The sequence below is a fragment of the Lynx canadensis genome, chromosome B3 (genome assembly GCF_007474595.2).
Source record: "Lynx canadensis isolate LIC74 chromosome B3, mLynCan4.pri.v2, whole genome shotgun sequence".
In the NCBI taxonomy this organism is placed as follows: Eukaryota; Metazoa; Chordata; class Mammalia; order Carnivora; family Felidae; genus Lynx; species Lynx canadensis.
The window spans coordinates 109,159,272-109,179,555 of NC_044308.2; the positions used below are offsets into that span (position 1 = coordinate 109,159,272).

Below are 20,284 nucleotides of genomic sequence, written 5' to 3' on the forward strand. Positions count from 1 at the left end.
GTCTGATTAAAATCCTTTACAATTTAGAGATCACCTGTGCTGGGTGTGCCGCTTGCCTTTTCAGACCTGGACCTGAGGGTTGGTCCTCAAGTTAATAAGCACCATTTTGTCTGGGGCACCTGGGTGGCTCATTCAGTTGAGCATCCGACTTTAGCTCAGGTCATCAGTTTGCGAGTTCGAGCCCTACATCAGACTCGCTGCTGTCAGCACGGAGCCCACTTTGGATCCTCTGTCCCCCTCTTCCTGCCCCTGTCTCACTTGTGCTCTCTCTCTCTCCCTCAAAAATAAATAAACATTAAAAAAGAAATTAATAAACACCATTCTGGCATTCCAGGAAATTGTAGCTTCACTTAATTAAGTACATAAATACATAACCCAAGTCAGCGAGTGAGCCAACCTTCCGCTGTTGCTCTCCATGCCTTTTCTGAATGTGTTTAAACTTACTGAAAACTATGGAATTGTGTTCTTATTATTGAGAAAAATACACCAACCCGTCCTTTTGTTCAACTTAGTTCAGCTTCTGACTGTCGTGTGGGGGTTCTTGATCTCCAGCAGTCTAGGGAAGCCTGTGTTGCTTTAAATGCACAAAATAAAATATATAGTATTGCAAATGGAAAAAAAAAACATTATGTTGAAGTCCAGTTATCAAAATATTAAAAAAGAATTCACAAAAAATAGTCACCTGTGCTTTTTTAACGCAATAACCTCATCTTAGTAGCAGGTCTATAATAATTTCCATAATTATTAAGCAGTGATGAGCCTAAACACTTCAACAAGTACAATATAATAAGAAAATATCTATGAGTTCTTTTGGTAAAGAAATAATACTATTTAATAATACTAATATATACTAATAATTGTAGATACTATTTAATAATACTAATATATACTAATAATTGTAAATAATACTATTTAATAATACTAATAATACTGTAGTATGTTAGCAACCTTCATGATTCAAGAAAAAGCTAAATTTGACTTAGAAAATAAAGGAAATTAAGATGTAATAATTTTTCTTATCCAAATTTACAGGCTTTAGGTAAAAATTTCAGGCTTCTACTATCATGAGATCAAGAGTTCATAAACTCATTCCATTTAGTTCACAAACATTTGGACCAAGAGCAAGCACACTTGGATTCATCAGTCTGGCATTCATCAAACTTGCATTGTTTGACCATGTTATCTTTAAAAAAGCCAAAGCAAATTAGTTACAAAACTAGTGTGGTTTTGTGTAAAAATTTGCACCTCTGGATTCTCTGGGGAAAAAAAAATATGCAGACCAAGCAACACTGGGCTGGCATTCCAAGGCAGTGTGCAACCAGACCAAGGAGCCCCTGCTCCTCTTACGTATGGTGTGAACGCTGGTCTTCAACAGCCACGGGAGCCTTGCCTCACTCATGCATTTTATTGACCTGTTTCTGCAGCCACCTCTCATGTATGGTATTTTCCATTGCATGATAACCTGTGAGCGGCAAGTAATAGAGATGTTTTCTAATATAAGGGGGAGAGAATTGTATTTGCATTCTCATTGTCCTTCCCAGCAATTGACACACTAAGGCCCATGGAAGCTACCTGTTTGTGTAGATAAAATTTTGCTAAAGCACAACTATGCTCACTTATTTACATATTATCTTTGGCTGCTGCTGTGAACTGAACTGTATCTCCCCAAACTTCGGATCTTGAAGTCCTAATCCCCTAATATGATATTTGACAAAGAGGTTTTGGGGAGCTAATTCGGTTTAGATGAGGTCATGAAGGTGAGGTCCTCATGATAAGAATTCTGCCCTAAAAAGAGGCAGGCACTAGAGAGAGAACTTTCTCTCTCTCTCTCTCTCTCTTTTTCTCTCTCTTTCTCCCCTCCTCTCTTTCTGTCTCCCTTACTCACAGCCATGTGGGGACACAGAGAAAAGGCAGAGGTCTACAAGCCAGGAAGAAAAGAGCCCTTACTGGGGTACCCAGCTGGGTCCCGCACCTTGATCTCGAACTTCTCGGCCTCCAGAGCTGTGTGAAGTAAATTCCTGTTGTTTAAATGTACAGTATTTTGTTAGGGCTCCCTGAGCTAAGACAGCTGCTTTCACACTACAGTGGCAAGCCTGAGTCATTGACACAGAGATTCTGTGGCCTTCAAATCCTAAAATATCTACTGACTGATCCTTATCAGAGAAAGTTTGCCAACCCCTGCTCTAGTTGATGGATGGAATTACCAGTTCTAGTTCTAGAATTTGTATAGAGAGGAACTTAAGGATGGTTAGCGGGATCTATGTTGGCATAACAAATATCTTATCTTCCCGTAATGGAGATGGGGCAAGCAGCTAAAGCACTGACACACCCCCCATTATTGTGACCACCAGGAACCACACACTTTACAGACCTCTCTACTGAGCCACCTCATGCGCTCATGAAACCAGAGCTGAAATCCGTGATGGCTGAAAATCTGGGTTCCAAATCCACTCCCCCCAACTCACTAGGGACATGCCCTTAAATGATGGTTATGATAGCTATGGATATCAATAGCATACTACGGACGTAGTTTTGATTACGCAATTCACAACAAATGTGCAATTCACAAAAAATATTCAATGCAGGAATGCTTGCAATAATAGCAATAAGAACAAAATATCCTTTTATTAGGTTCACCTGAGTGGCTCAGTCAGTTAAGCTTTGACTCTTGATCTCAGCTCAGGTCTTGATCTCAGGGTTGTGAGTTCAAACCCCGCGTTGGGCTCCAAGCTTGGTGTGGAGCCTACTTAAAAATATATATCCTTTTATTAATAGCTCTGTGGGGAATGAAGTGAAAGTGACTGAGGGAATGAGAAACTTATGTGTCTGTGGAATATTGTTGTGGAAAAAAATATATCAAGTACTTCACAAGCCAAAGCAACATGGTATCACCTAAAGAGTTAGGTTTTAGAATCAGACAGGGATGGATTCGAAGGCAAACCCTGACCCATAATTGATTTGGTAACTAGCTGTCCCCTTCCCAGAACCTCAGCTTTTTCTTCAATGAAGTGGAAATCATAGTGCCTCATCTGTGGGTTATTAAAATTTCATAAGATCAATTATTAAATAAAAAATGTGTTGAAGTGCACAGTTTTAAAATAGGCTCTGAAAATGATATTCTCATGAGTCATTGGAGGATATTTTCTGTTATTTTTATGAGAATACTTTTTAAAAAATTTTTAATGGTTATTTATTTGAAAGAGAGAGCACAAGGCAGGGAGGGGCAGAGAGAGAGGGAAAGAGAGAATCCCAAACAGCCTCCGCCCTGTAAGCACAGAGCCCATCACGGGACTGGACCCCAAGAACCAAATCGTGAGATCATGACCTGAGCTGAAATCAAGAGTCAAATACTTGACCGACTGAGCCACCCATCCTGAGAATTTTTTTTTTCTGAGAACAAAGTGACACTGACCGACAACACACCTGTCCCCGCATTTTGCCAAGTTATTGAGACCATCCATCAATTGAAGAAGGGCTAGAATTTATAAAAAAAATTTTTTTTAATGGACACAGGTTGTAACAGGGAACAGAGTATATAGGGAAGAAGCCATTTGATGTAACTTGGGCACCAGTACCTGCAGACGTGGGTGCACCACCCCCGGGTCCCATTAAAAAACACACAGTTTCCTGTCTCTAGCTCTCTTCCTAGCAGAGGTAATCATGCAGGTGTGTGCACTCAGCATTCACAACAGTGTGTGGGTGGGTGGGTGTGGTGTACATATGCTCAGATGTGTGAAAGAGAAAAAAAAAAAAAGAGGCAATAGAGCTCTGTGATGGACTCATTCTGAAGAACCAGAATTTATTTTCTACTGGTAATTATGCCTCTTTGAGACCTTGCACTGCAAATATATCAGTTGGTTATTTGATATTAATCCCTCTGGGCCTGAGTTTCCCCATGTGTTTTGAAGGGAAAATAACTGTCCTTTTTTTTCCACAGGAATATTACAAACATCAGATGAGGTATTGTGTAAACAACATGCTTTGAGGAGGACAGTGACAAATAGGATCTGTCCTGAGGACCGTAACGATGATGGATAGGGGTTTCGGTGATCTCGCGGTGTGTGGGAAGACTCCAAAACTGGCAAAATTTATACTGGAGAAGACTTAATAAGATGTAAGAGTTTCAAATATCTAACGGGCTGCCTTGCAGAAGAGGAATTTGGCACTGGGGAAGGTAGAGCATGGACTAAAGGAGACTTATTTCTGCTTAAAAGGGACTCTACACTCCCTGATGAATAAACAAGAAAATTCCACGTTTAGTTCATATTCGGTACCCCTCTTCCCCATTCATCACCATCTTCACTTTCAATTACATGTACAAATCTGTGTTTCACATATTTGTGTTTCATATACCAGTCACACTTGGCTGTAAGCTCCTTAAGCATTGCGGCTCTAGTCCTCGTGCTCACAACAACTCCTTACGTTTTGTCATGCAGGTTGTGAGTGCTCAATAAACATTTGTTAACAAAAATATAACCTGAAAATGTTACTCAAATGTAGATCCAATGTTGTGACACAGCTGGGAGGAATATGACTCCTGCAGTCCTATCCTCTCTTAGAACCCCAAGTAGGGAGCTATATTGATTTGCTTATGTTCATTTCTCTGCTGCTGCAGTAGAGATGCTGATTTGTCTCATGGCTTGATTTTTCTCCTCCATGTTAACTAAAGGGAAAGTTCTATTTAAGGGGGCAATGGGAAGGAAGCTTGCTATTTCAAAATACTTCACCATAGACAGGCAATTATTTTAGATGAAATTCCTTAAGTGCAGTTGTCCAAATGTGTATTTCATTCTTGGCAATAAAAGGGCCCTAGCCAATGTCCAATGACCCATAAATCATAGCTAGGGGATGTCTTTATGCAAATTAAATTTGTGTTACGGTCATCAATAAAAAAGAAAACGGCCACGAAGATTGTATTTGCAACAGCAGTGCAAAGTTAAGGATTGCTATACCAATTTGTAGGACATGTCAGTGTGGCTAATTATTTTTTAAGATAGTATGCTTTGAAAGAATTCACAGGTAATAGGCTTTATGAATTGATCATTAAATGAGAAAGGATATTTAAATGGAGTCAGGAATATAAAATAAACATTCAGTCTGATTAACCTTACCAACTTAAAAAATCCACATAATAAAGTAAGGGACACTGACGTTATTTTTATGGCAGTTATCATAAACCCCAAGAACTAATTATATTATAGTACAGTATGCTTGTTTCTCAACTCTGCCTTTCATTTTACTTTTAAATTATAAAGATTCAAGTCTTTAACCACATACTCAGGGTTTCTTCCCCCCCTTAAAAAGGAAACAAAATATAAAGAAAGGGAAAGAATTATGTCACTTCAAATCAATGAGAATGTACGAGTGCAAAATGAAATACCTTTTCCACACCTCAGCTAATAGAGCATGACATATTAACTCTATTGATACTAATAAGGGGAAGTGGATACATGCAACATACCCGTTTCCTTAGATTACAAGTAAGAGTGAGATTCCTTGAGAATGAGTTTGCAAAAGCTGTATAAAAGTCCAGGACTTTGAGCAAGGCTTCTCGCTTGATGATGTGGAGGTCACAGTATGTTAGTGCTCGGACATTGGCACATGCGTGAGCGAGGGTGGTTTCCTTCCAGAAGATGTCTCCAAATACGTCACCTTTCCCTGGAAAATGGTATAAGATAAGTATTCAAGTACCTATACTAGTTCTTATCCTAATCACTATTTTTATTCAGTTTCATATATGGTATTGATATACTAGCATAATTTAGAGCCTGAGTATATAACCCCATCCAGATACATATAACAATGTACAACACTGTCATATAATATGTAAAGTAACATCACCCTGAATGCAGTTCTTGATGGAAAATCTGGAGTGGTATGAATAAATGAAATACAACAAAGACAAAAATCGTATTTTAACAAATAGTTTCATTATCTTCTGCCATCATCACTTGTTCCATCTGACTAGAAGGAGCAAAGGTGACTTTTTAGTTTCATCCTTTCTTCTGCTTCTTCTGTAGAGATGACAGAATGCAATATAGAAGGATCTGCTGTTACAGTATTTATAAATCTGGAACTGATTGCACATATATTAAACATACATTATTCAGCAACTAAGTCTTCTGCTCCAGGCAGACTAATACTGGCCATGACTTATTCCCCAGGGATGCCTTTCCATCTCTCCTGAGCCAACCTTTATGCAAGGCCTCAGGGCCCAGCCCCGGGGGCTCCCCATCCACAACTACAGAGCCTAAGAAGCTGAGTTGGGGAAAACATGGAGACTCAGATTTGTTATGCTATCAACAGTTCCCTAAAGAGTGCTATACTGTAGTGAAATGTGAATATCTTTTTGAGATTCTGGAAATCACACAGAAATCAACTCTTCACTTCAGAGCAGCATCCACTGGTGAGCTGAACTCCACAGTTCACCATTCCAACGTTTATTTATTTTTGGGACAGAGAGAGACAGAGCATGAACGGGGGAGGGGCAGAGAGAGAGGGAGACACAGAATCGGAAACAGGCTCCAGGCTCCGAGCCATCAGCCCAGAGCCTGACGCGGGGCTCGAACTCCCGGACCGCGAGATCGTGACCTGGCTGAAGTCGGACGCTTAACCGACTGCGCCACCCAGGCGCCCCACAGTTCACCATTCCAAACCAAGAGTACTCAGTTGCCCAAACAAGATGGGGATAAGGAAGACTCAGAAATTAAGGCACTGTGCCAAAGACATGCTTTCTATACTCTAACCACAGAAATGAGTAAATATCTGCTTTCATCACAAAGATTGAAGTCAGAAGGGACAAGAAAAAAGGAAGAAGAAGAAGGGAACATCTTATAACACTTCAGGCCAGCAAGATTACCAGAGAGAAAAGGCAACATGTAACCAGAGAAACGAGGGAGAGAGAGAGAGAGAGACAGAGAGACAGAGATTGAGGTTGAGTGAGATTACACATTCTTGCCCACAGAGACAGTTTGGAAATCCTTAAAGAACCATGAGGCACTCCAGGATAGAAAGAGAAAACATGCATATACTGAGAAAGTGGTTACAACTATCATGTGATCATATGATCAGCATAAGGTAACCATAATGGATATTTAATTAATCTTGAGCATTTGTTTCCAGACACTCCAAAATTTTCTTTTAGTTAGTGACAGTGACAATTCAACGGTCTGATAGCCTTACATTTGTCCAAGGAAGGTTAATTAGAGACCTGTGACCCAAGGTAAGTCTCTGGGGTTATACAGCATCGTAGATGGCCTAAGGGAGACTTTAGGTATAGAAATTTAAAAAATAAGCCCTACCTCCACTTACACAGGTGAATTTTAGATATCTGTAAGTGGCATTATCTAAATTTTAAACAAGTAATTCCAATTGTAAAGAAATACATATTTATTCTAATTGCATTATCAGAAGTACCACATTGAATTATAAAAATGTTCATTGAATGAGCACTGAGTAATGTATGGAAATGTGGAATCATTATCTCGTACACTTGAAATTAATATAATGCTGTATGTTAATTATACTTCAATTTAAAATAAATAAATAAAAGAATAGTATGCAGCACCCAAGTATCATAAGTTGGAAAATAGTGACAAAAAGGTGTTCACATTATGTAAAATAACAAAGGCAGAATATCAAACCATACACATAGTATGATCTCATTTTATGCACTCTACAAAGCAAGTGCACCAAAATGGTAGGTTCTCTCTGCCTTATGGATACTGGATGGGTTTTATGGTCTTATTATTTCCATTTATTATTTTTTAATCAGAAGACATCAACAACTGTTATATTATCATAGTCCCTGGTGCCATGAAAGTAACAGGGCTTCTAAAGGGCTGCTTTCATTTACCTCTTGTTCCTTTTACTCTATCGTCACTGCTATACTCTCTATACTAGGTTTTTCCTTGAAAAGACAGAAGAAGGATTCTACTTCTTTCTGATTCATTTCTGTGACCCTTTCTCAAACTATCACTTATAATACAGCCTCTGACCTATTTATAAGTGCTCAGTACTCTTCAGCTATCTGATTTTCATGTGCAGTAACTACAATGATAATGTTTTTGACTAAGTAATTTCACTTCCAGGAATCAATCAAGATTTAGGACCAATACATGGACTATTCAGTCACAACCCCAGATTGGTAAGACAAACAAACAAACAAATGAATAAAATATCCAACTATGGAAAGCTATCTACATATCAAGCATCAGTTCACATAGAATTAAAACTGTCTTTTGGAATAATGTGCAAAAATGCTTACCTTATAATACTAAATGAAAAAATAAAGATACAAAGTATAATATAATTTTGGTTACAACTACAATAAAGTACATAAAAATGAAACCAAAACTCCCAGACTAAAGTAATTATCAATTAAAAGCACTTTTTCTTATTTTCTTAAAATAAAATATTCATGACAAAACCAAATATACTGTATTTTATTATTCTATGTTATTCTATAGAGGACATGTTATTATTAATTGATAAATTAATTAACTGCTGAAATTAAAATTGTGTTAAAAGCCAAAAGGGGAGTGCCTGGGTGGCTCAGTCAGTTAAACGTCTGACTCTTGATTTTGGCTCAGGTCATGATCTCATGGTTCGTGAGAATGAACCCCACATCGGGCTCTGCACTGACAGCTCAAAGTCTGCTTGGGATTCTCTCTCTCCCTCTCTCTCTCTCTGCCCCTTCTCCACTTACACTCTCTCTGTCTCTCTCAAAAATAAATATAAATAAACATTAAAAAAAAGCCAAAGGGATACAAGACTAGAAGAAAATGCATTTAAATAATTATAGCAACTGGCTTCAGGTAATGTGTTTATTTTTTCTTCTTTCTACTTTATGTTTTCCAAATTTTTCTCTAATGAATCTGCCTAATTTTCATTTAAAAATAGCAAGCTACTTTCACAGATGTATTTCCTTACCTATTTTAATAAAACTGAATTAATAAAATATGTAAATAGATCTACAGAATAATAGATGAATATTCATTGATTGATTAGTGTATCATCATGAGTAAAAGATACCCCATATATAAATGAATTTCCCATTGCCAACATAGACCATTTTTTAAATATTTTTATTTATTTTTGAGACAGAGAGTGAGGTAGGGGCAGAAAGAGAGGGAGACAGAGTATCTGAAGTGAGCTCTGTGCTGACAGCACAAAGCCTGATACAGGGCTCAAACTCACCAACCGTGAGATCATGACCTGAGCTGAAGTCGGACACTTAACTGACTTAAGCCACCCAGGTGCCCCCAGACCATTTTTAATTATGGAGGCATTCAAATGTCTGTTACATATTTTACTTAACTGCTGAAGTTAAAAACGTCTGATACATATTTCTATCAAAAATTTTAAATTATTTATTTTTTTCATATCATGGATAAATAAAAAGCTTGTGATGTGGAAAGAATAGCATTAAGCTAGAACATGAACTCATAAGGGCAGGGAATTTTCTCTGGTTCATCCACTCTTGTTATTCCCCAATTCCTAGAACAGTTCAAGCAAGAGCTAAACAGATATTTTTTGGAAAGAAAAATGTGAATGAAAAAAGGGGAGAGAAGAAAGACACAGAAGAACAAATTGGGAAATAAGACATTCAAGTTAGATGTGAGGCTCTACCTGTAATGGTGTGGCCTAGATCAAGTTATTCAACTACCTGAATCAACACCTGTTGCTTTGACCCTAAAGCGAACAAGATGAACAAAAACTAATGTTTAAGGTGTCTCTATATCTATAACTCTATGGTAATTCAACTAAAAATCATCAAATTGTATTTTCAAGATAATATTTTTTCTATGTCAAATTGGCAAAAAAAAAAAAAAAAAAGACTAAAATCTAGGGCCTCAACTCCAAATCCTCAACTTGAATCCCAACTGATTCAAGCAAAGTAAAATTTACCCCTGCTCCTCCTCTTAAAAGAAGTTTAGAGGGGCGCCTGGGTGGCGCAGTCGGTTGGGCGTCCGACTTCAGCCAGGTCACGATCTCGCGGTCCGTGAGTTCGAGCCCCGCGTCGGGCTCTGGGCTGATGGCTCAGAGCCTGGAGCCTGTTTCCGATTCTGTGTCTCCCTCTCTCTCTCTCTGCCCCTCCCCCGTTCATGCTCTGTCTCTCTCTGTCCCAAAAATAAATAAACGTTGAAAAAAATAAATAAATTTAAAAAAATAAATAAATAAATAAATAAAAGAAGTTTAGAGAAGCATAGCAAAGTTAATAAATGTGGATAATTCGGCCCTCAGCATTGGAACTCACACTGCATAATAAGCAATACTAATTGTTGTATAACATAGAATTTCCATTAGGATACACGATTTATCAATTGGACATTGATATAATCAATCATTTTAAAGTGTGTTTGCTTTATCCAGTTATCTATACCAATTTATAGTCACTTAATTCACAATAAACTTTTATGGCACTTCTGGAAGATGTGTCTTGTAAATCAATTAATTAATTTACCATTCACAGTAGAGCTGACTAACGTTCTTCTCCAAGGAATATTACGCATATCTACACTGAGTAATCAGAAATCACAGATTGTAGAGACATGGGATCGTGCATGGAATATCCAGTAGCTGCACAAGTTCAGATCTGGGTCCTTCTGTTCGTCTTCATGGCTATAGGATATTTGATGCTAGTTTTTAGGTCAGCTCTCACTGGGTGCAAGTAGTCTCAGCTATAAACATTTCAGGGCTTGAGAAAACTAACCTTCCCCCAAAGCCCTAAAATTAGTAGAAAAGCTCACACTCAACATGAAAGTTGTTGTTTGGCCTATTTATATATTCTCAGTTCTTTGCATCAAGTCTTATGAAGTATTTCACTTCTAAACCACAGGAAACAGGACAGTAAAACAGGAGCGAATTAAAGATTCAGAGACTATGAAACTGGAAAATGTAAAGACAAAACAGAGATGACAAGTAACAATATAATTAAAGGAGTAGTACAGACCATGGTATATTTAGGGAGTATGATCCCCTGAGGTGCTGGTTTTATAGTCAGAGCTTTTTAAAAAATTTGAAACACATTATTTGGTGAGTTAATGAAATGGGTAAAACAAATGCATTAACGTTATTTCAGTTATTCATCAGTGAGTATAGCTATCTAATATAGCCAATGAATCCCTAAAAATACAGCATTTGAAACGTAGGTCGTTCCCTGTCTGGTGTAGTCATGGCTCTATGTGATGATTCTTCTATAGAATGGACCTAATCCCTGTATTCACTTTTATCATTAGTCAGCCCTTCACTCTGATTGATTATTGCAGTAGGCTCATAAACTTTATTATGAATACATATGCATAAAAATATTCATTTATACATGAACAACACTAGGAGTTTTAGAATTATGTGATTTTTAATGGACTTTGACTATAACAACACCAAGTGTCATCCACTAATGTTTTAAAGGCATAGAACAGAAAGAATAAGATGATGAGTGTTAAAATTAAGAAATTATATAGGTGTAGTAGAATAGAATCTTTTAAAACATTTAGAATTGATGCCTGCCAATCTTTGGTGATTGATGCCCAAGGTCATTCTGTTCAAAAATTATAATGGATAAAAAGCTGAAGACACTTTTAGAGAAGCAAATAATTCTTATATACTAAAAAAAACCACTGATGTAGCTTGTAAATTTTTATTTATACAAAGAAAGAGTCAAATAGCTCCTGCTACGCAGATGTAAAACTAGAGTATCCCGTATCAATAAGGAATGAAGGCAGGGAAGGAGAGTGGGAACAAGACAGGGATGTATAGGTAGGTGTAAGAAAGCTGGGAAAATGCAGATGAAGCTTTCTGTAAGTGGATGCCTCGACCTCAGGAAAACAAAAGAGCAGTAAGAAAGGAGGCTTCATGGCCCCACCCTGTCAAGAGAACAGCAGCACTTAAGGGAAGGGTAGAGGATTCAGCCTAAGAACTGAGACAAGTCCCAAGGTCGGAACAGAGTCAGGGATGGAGAAGTAAACTCTACCTCTTCTAGGAAGGAACTGCAAAGATTTGTGGCCATTCTTGCAATCCTGAGGCATTCTTGAAAGCTTCATTTCCAATTTCATACCCCCCAACTAGGTAGACTCTGAACTCTTCCAGGGCCCAGAGGAAAGACTGGCAAGCAGCATTTAAGATCCCCATCTTGTGTTCTGAGGGCTCCCGAGAGACACTCTGAGCCAGTTTTCCCTGGTCCTAAACACCTGCCTGGCGGTGAACCAGTCACTATGAGGACCATATTTTTAGATAAGTAGGAGATGATCAACCACCTCATAGTCATGTCATATTTGGTGCAGGATTTTTGTTACACTGGTGTGGTATTTAACAGTGTTGTTAGAAAAATCTTTTTTTAATAAAAGGAAACAAATTGGTGACAATAACATAAGCACTATATTTTCTGTCAAGATTAAACCAAATAATTGTATAATTTCAAAATTCTATTTAAAAATAGTTAACAGGAACCCATGGGGGAGGGGAAGGGAAAAACAAAAAGAGAGGTTAGAGTGGGAGAGAGCCAAAGGCATAAGAGACTCTTAAAAACTGAGAACAAACTGAGGGCTGATGGGGGGTGGGAGGGAAGGGAGGGTGGGTGATGGGTATTGAGGAGGGCACCTGTTGGGAGGAGCACTGGGTGTTGTATGGAAACCAATTTGACAATAAATTTAATATATTTAAAAAAAACTTATTTGAAGTTAAATAAATTTTAAAAAATAAAAAAAAAATAAGTATGACCTGGGGTGAATCACCTGATACCATACTGCACAGCCTCTGTTTCTTCATCTTTAAAACAACTATAGTAAATACTTGATTCACAGAGTCGATTAAATGATTTGATATAATAATGCATATAAAATAATGAGTACTCAATGACTATTGGTATTTGTATCAGCCTCTCAAAGGGGCTGAAGTGCATTTTTCAAAAATATACTTTTGATAAGAAATATTAAAAGCAAAATGTATGTGTAGATTTTAAATTTTACTTAAGCATGGGGAGGGGGTTCTTATTTACTAACCACAAATATGGTTTTTCTTTCTTTAAGCCCCTTTTAACTCTTGGGTGTTCATTTTCTTAAAATTTTGTTTTAATGTTTACTTATTTTTGAAAGAGAGAGAGAGAGACAGAGAGACAGAGCATGAGTGGGGGAGGGGCAGACAGAGAAGGAGACACAGAATCCTAAACAGGTGCCAGGCTCCAAGCTGTCAGCACAGAGCCCAATGTGGGACTCGAACTCATGAATTGTGAGATCATGGCCTGAGACAAAGTCGGGCGCTTAACCAACTGAGCCACCCAGGTGCTCCTTAAGTGTTTATTTTCAGTAAAATTAATTCTGACTTGCAGAACTATTTATTCCAGTTGATAGGGAAAGTAATGCTACTTTTAGGAATCAAAGCTAAGTCCCCTTCCAAAGAAATAATTTCAACTTTTCCTACCATGGCCAATCACCATGGTATAAATTAGATTCTTTCTTGATACTGGGAATTCCTGATGTATAACAAGGAAGGAGTGTTTTATTAAAGAGTTTTAAGTGACCTGAGATATTTAACATTTGGCCTGCTGTATTCTCTTTGTTCAAAATGCCCAAATGGTAGTCAGGAAACTTCCTGCAATTCAACATGGTGTGAAAACACAGTAGGGCAAAGTAATGGCTCAAGTCAGGCTGGAAAGGAAACAAGAACAAAATGGCCTCAGAGGCCATGCTAAAAGTTACATTTTATCCTCAAGTTGCTAAAAAGTCAATCTTAATGAGAAGACCACATGGTAAATTATATTTTAGAATGAATATTTGGTGGCCACATAACAAAGAATTGGAGGTTGAAGCTGATGACAGATTGTGAGCTCTCCAGGCCTTTCAGATGGCAGTCACAGCCCAGGACCAAGCTTTTAAAAGCAGTCACCATGTGAAGGGGTATTAAGGATAGGGTGAAGAGATAACAAGGTGATAGAATCAACAAGACTTAGTTTTGAAGGATGATTGGGAAAGAATTTGAAATTGAGTCTAAACTACTAGACTGTAAAGACTTGCATTTTATCCAAAAAATCTACAGGCTGAAGAACTCTAAGTATATAATTTGAACCATACATATGATGTCAGAATCATTACTTTGAAAGTTTAAAACAAGACAAGCATGTAATTTTTTTAAAGCAAATAACTGGCTTGACCTTTATAAAAATGTCTGAATTCACCATGTTCATCATCATAATATGTATAGCAAACCTACCTGGTTCATAGGTCAACATCTCGAAACAGAAACATGGATGCACAAGAAAATAACTTTGGGGGCTTGGGAAAAGCCCTTTTAAGGATTTAAAGTGTGAAACACTTGACTTCTAATAGCAAGTACGGGAAGAAATCTTAACTGTAGCATGAAAGTCACATTTTCGCAGATTCTCAAAATAGCAAAATATTATTCATTCACATCTTAGAATTTTTTTCTTTTTGGAATAAAAATAAGCAGATTTTGAATTTTGAGCACCATAATTTGTAAGTTTTATTTGATAACTCAAAACTCTTAACTCAGGTACTAGAAATTATTTTTTTATTATTAAGGTTATTTAACTCTGTCATTCTCTGCCTTGCTTCTGCTCCCTGCCCTAACCCCATAACAATATCTAACCCCTCCATCCAAACTACATAAATAAGCATAACTCTCTCAGGAATTTGAATTTACAATTAGAAGACTTAGATACAGATTGTTTTAGATTAAGAACTCCAGCTCTATGATTCTCATCATCAACAGACCCAGAAAAGACAAAATGTGAATGCAGCAAAACAAATATCTTGGGAGCCAGGTCTATCATTCACAGGGAAATGTCATTTATATAGCCCTTAAAGATGCAATATACCTCGCTGAAACACTTAAAAGTAACCTGGCTGTTTTAGCCACACCAGTAAATCTGTTCACATTAGGTAATTATAGGGTAGGAACTAAAAAGCAAGAAGATACTAAAGAATATAAAATATTACATATGCATCATGAACTTAATTTGGAATTTTTTGTGTCTCATAAAAAGTGGGAAGGTCAAAAAGAAAAAGGTGGAGGTGTAAGAACTGAAAGAGCTTCAACTTGGAAAAAGACACGAAAAGCAATTATCTTCACCTGCCCTATTTAGAAAAACATCTTGAAGCCATCCTTCAATGTTAAAAAAAGAAAGCATTTTGTTGACTACATTTTTAATCTTTCCACTAATTAGTTATGGTTCAGAACGTATTCATTAAACACTTAGCATTTTTGACACACTAAAGAATTATGTACCTACCAAGAGACTGTTGAGAGGCAAAGATCCAAAAGAATGAAACTGCACCTGTTCTTTGGATTCAGCAATTTTAATTAATTTTAAAATGACCTCCCTTCTCTACCTTTCAACTGGCAAACGAATCAATGTAAAAGAGAGAAAATCCTGTTTATTTCTCCTATCAGACCAACTGAGGTAAATCTTCATTTTTCTGAGCTATGCTCGGATGTGAGACATGTTTTTTTCTTTCTGTCTCTTACATAAGGCAAAAAATCATTAGACCTGATGAAAAAGGACACATTTCAATGCTAAAAGCCACAATTCACAAGGAAGATACAATAGTTATGAATATCTGTGCACCAAATAACACAGCAGCAACCATGAGACAGCACAAACTACAGGAGATACAAGAAGGCACAGATAAAACACATTAATAATAAGACACTTTAACATGCATATATCGTGTTTTTCACAAATTTAGATTTGTGGCAACACCATGTTAAGCAGATCTATTTAGCATCATTTTTCCAACAGCATTTACTCGCTTTGTGTTTTTTTTTTAGGTTGTATCTATTTATCTATTTTTGAGAGAGAGAGAGAGAGAGAGAGAGAGAATGCAAGTGGGAGAGGGGCAGAGAGAGAGGAAGAGAGAGTATCCCAGTCAGGCTCTGCGCTGTCTGCACAGAGCCCAATGCCAGGCTCAAACTCACAAACCATGAGTTATGACCTGAGCCGAAACCAAGAGTCTGATGCTTAACTGACTGAGCCACCCAGGCACCCCTATTTGCTCACTCTGTGTCTCTGACTCAAACATTAATAATTCTCACAATACTTCAAACTTTTTCCTTATTATTATATGTTATAGTGACTTGCTACCAGTGATTGTGACCCCCTGAAAGCTCAGATGATGGTTAGCAGTTTTTTTAGTAATAAAATACTTTTTAACTGAGGTATATACTTTTTTCTTAGACATAATGTTGCACACTTTATGGATTACAGTATAGTGTAAACATAAATTTTATATGAACTGGTAAACCAGAAAATTCACTTGACTCACTTTATTGAGATACTTGATTTTTTTGTGGTGGTCTGAGACCAAACCTGTAATAACTACCCAAGTATGCCAGCAGAAGACCTAACCAACTTACTAAAAAGGCAGAAAACCCAAAGATATTTATCAAACTTCACTCCCTGATAATTTTTGCAACTTTTCACTAAGTTTGTAATTATGTCAAAATTAAGCTATCAAAAAATGAGAAGGAGAAGAGAAACAGAAAGAGCAGAAAAGGAAAGGATAGTCACCAAAATGTTAGGAGTGACACTATTGAGTTTCTCTTTTCCTCTCCCTCTCTTAAAACATTGTTAAGGTATGTTGAGTGTTAAATAACCCTCCCACCCTTCCTTTTTTTTTAAGTTTATTTATTTATTTTTGGGAGAGAGGGGGAAGGGGGAGGAACAGAGGGAGAGAGAGTATCCCAAACCCATGCAGACCCCCACATGGGGCTCCAACCTACCAACCATGAGATCGTGACCTGAACCGAAACCAAGAGTGGGACACTTAACTGACTGAGGCACCAGGCGCCCGCCACCCTTCTTTTAATCATAAAAGTACTTTAGAAAAGTCTAAAAACATGCGTACTCAATGGAAACCACACTAAGAAGTCACAAAATGGAGCTAGAGTGGGGATCTACAAATCAAGAGGCTGGCTATTAGGAAAAACCTTCCTGGCAGGTTCCAGGGTAGGTTCCAGGCAGGGCTTCAGAGGCCTCCAGGGTGGAACCTGCACATGGCGTGAATACAAGGGCAATCCGACAATGCCCTCATGCTCCCTCTCCTGCAGAAGTTCTCCAGGAGTCCACCCTCCCAGTCCACAATGTCTTCAGACTGTCTCTCCAATAAACCCAGATTGGCAGAAGGCACCAGGACAGAGTTCCCAAAGATAATCACCACATCTGTCCTGTCATCACTGATCCAAACCACAGACTCCTGTAAGACAGTATTTTTGTCTGGCCCCATGGTGCCAAGGCAGCTGGCCAGCCCATGTGGCCTCTGCCACTATGGCACTTCCCAGCCTGGCCCACCTACTTCCACCCTGAGAGATCACTTCCGGGTCAAACTTTGTTTTTTGTTTTTGTTTTTTTTAAATAAAAATCCTCTTACTGCCCTTTGGCTGAATTAATCTTTGTGAGAGGCCCATGGAAAAAAAGGAAAGAAAAGTTTCCAGGGAAGAGGGATGTACATATAATTTGACTCATTAAACCAAAAGATGAAAAGTCTCTGAATCCCAAGACTTTTTTGAAGAAGATAAACAAAAGCACACAAAGAAATAAAATGTGACAGATATATAATGAGACTGGTCCAATACTCAGGGGCCCTGTGTTCATTTTCACTGTGTCACTGTGCAAAACCAGCTACCATTTTATTTTAAAATGAAAAGAAAATGCATTTTGTCTGTCTCACTGAGCAAATGATTCCAGCTTAACAAACCCAACCCAGCGGCACTGCACCCAGGGCTTTCTCCATCCTTCTTTTTAGAAAATAAGTTACCAAGGTGAAGCTGTAATGAAGAAAATGGGGCAAAGTAAATGACAATGAGTACACAGCTGAGGTAACTTATCACAAGGCACACACTTCACTGTAATATATCCGATGCCTGTTCTCCCACCCACCATTGACATGAACATGCAGGAAAAGAAAATACACCTGTTTTATCCTCTTCTTTAAGCAAACAAGAATGGATGTGGTGTGTATATGCTTCATTTTACCACAAAGGATTGTTCTGGCAAAACACACACTTTTTATGAAGGATTACATAGAACGCCTTTATACTCCGGGAAACAAAGCAGAACAACCACTAAGTAGCATTAAACACAGTGCTGACTCTAAAGTGCTATATGAATTTCTCTTGCAAAAATCAAAAATAAAAATATTTCCTAAAAGAAATCTCACCTTAACTGTAATGCTATTTCTCAATAGTGTTCCGTCATTTGCAACCCTGAACCATTTTCTCTAACTCTTACTAATTTTACTGAACCTATTTTCCTATGAAGGCTCACTGCTTCTCAATACTAAATTCTGTCTTATTTCAGGTAATTGTGCTTTTTGAAATCAGTTATTCATTTTTGTGCTGGACTTTACTTTTGTAGCTTCTAAAACACAGAAGTCCAATCTTTTACTTACAAGAGTAAGTGGCATTCAAGCTATGGTAGATTGACCTCAGTAGCTAAAAAAAAAAAAAAATCCAATAGTTTAAAAATTGAGCTCGTTTTTCATGAGACACAAGCCATGAAAAATATGAAAATGGAGTTGACATCCTGCAATTTTCTTATTTTACTTGAGAGAAAAGGGCTGATTCTCTCTGACCTCATTATGGCTTCTTTTTATTCCTATGTGGACTTCATGAAACTGCTACAGATTTCTGAGTAGGAATAATCTAAAATATTTAGGGGCACTGGGTGGCTCAGTCAGTTAAGCGACCAACTCTTGATTTCAGCTCAGGTCATGAGGTCCTGAGATTGAGCCCCATATCAGGCTCCACACTAGGAGTGGAGCCTGTTGAGGATTCTCTCTCTCTCCTGCCTCTCCCCTGCACATGTGCATGCTCTCTTTCTCTCTCTCAAAAAAATAAAAAATAAAATAAGATAAAATAAAATAAGATAAAATAAAATAAAATAAATAAAATAAAATAAAATATCATTTAGCATATTTTAACCAATATACACATTACAATGCCCCAAACATGTAATTTCTTAAAATGTTGTTATTTACATACTCTATCTCTGACTCTTTTTTGTTAGTGTAACAATCTATTAGGCCTCTGAATTTTTTATTTAATTTTATTATTAGCCAAATATTTTTTCTTGGTTCACGAATGAATAGAACAAGCTTTATAAACCGAAATTTACTTGCACTATGATTACTCTAACATAATGGGTTAAATTCATTTACCTCCTCATCACTTTCAGCTCGTTACTTAGGTCTGCTGTGGATGAATGAGGCAGAAATATTTAGAATAAGATGATCTGTACTCAAGTCCTAACTCATTTACTAACTAGCTGGGAAAGTCATTAAACTTTTCTGGTCCTCATTTTGCTCATATCTAAAAGAAAGTATTGAGTTAGACAGGTTCTGTTGCCCCTCTGAGACTATCATTCTAGGTTAGCAACCCGAAAATAGTTCCACAAGCCATTTTCACACTTACCAACATGGAGGTACAGACACCTTAGGCTATGACCAGCTCTAGTCTAAAAGGTATTGTCCTACTATTGCCAAAGAAAGTTTAATCAAACCCTTGTGCAGCCCATTAAGCTGTGACCAATACTAATGTTCTTTGCTGAAAGAGCATTACTAGTTTTTACTAAGATTCATTGTCTCATTAGTGACCCAATTTCCAAAGTCACCAAGCAGAGGAAATTTCTCTTAAGAAACCTGAGAAGCAAAATCTCTAAAACTGTTACACATTTGCTACTACATTAGGAAAGTTCACAGTACCTAAAATAGCCACCACCTCATCATCCTGGATGACTTCCAAGGATCCTGACACCACAAAGCAGAGGGCATCCACACTTTCTCCAGCATGGTAAATGAGGTCCCCAGGAGCACAGTGAATCGTTTGGAACTCTACCGCCAAGGCGCGCAGACACCCATCACTGGCCAATCGAAAAGCAGGGTGTTCATTGAAAACCTTCCGATTTAGATGAACACAGATATCAGCTCTCATGTCCTTGGGACAGATGGAGAGAACCTGAAGAAAGTGAGAAATGAAGAAGTGAGAAGAAAAGAAAAAAGGCTATTTCAGTAAAAAAGTCATCCAACAAATGTTTAGCTGCGACAAAGTCGGCAACATACTGTACTAGATGATGGGAATGCAAAGTTAAAAGTCACACCTCTGTTCTCAAGGACCTAATTATCCAGGGAGATGGGCTGATGAGCATATGGAGTGTTACAATGCAGCATCACACAGTAAAACTTTAAGAGTGGTATGGATCTCTCCATAGAAAGAACAGAGTCTTAGAGCGCCTGGGTGGCTCAGTCAGTTGAGCATCTGACTTCGGTTCAGG

The 20,284-nt window shown here is 37.7% G+C and overlaps 1 protein-coding gene across 1 annotated transcript in view; it reads right to left on the reverse strand.

Annotated features, from left to right (window-relative positions):
- KCNH5 (potassium voltage-gated channel subfamily H member 5) overlaps positions 1-20,284 on the reverse strand; it is a 300,949-nt gene that overhangs the window by 47,846 nt on the left and 232,819 nt on the right. The window contains 2 exon segments of the mRNA XM_030320346.1: positions 5,462-5,658; positions 19,716-19,968. Of these exon segments, the coding sequence (XP_030176206.1) occupies positions 5,462-5,658; positions 19,716-19,968 (450 nt within the window).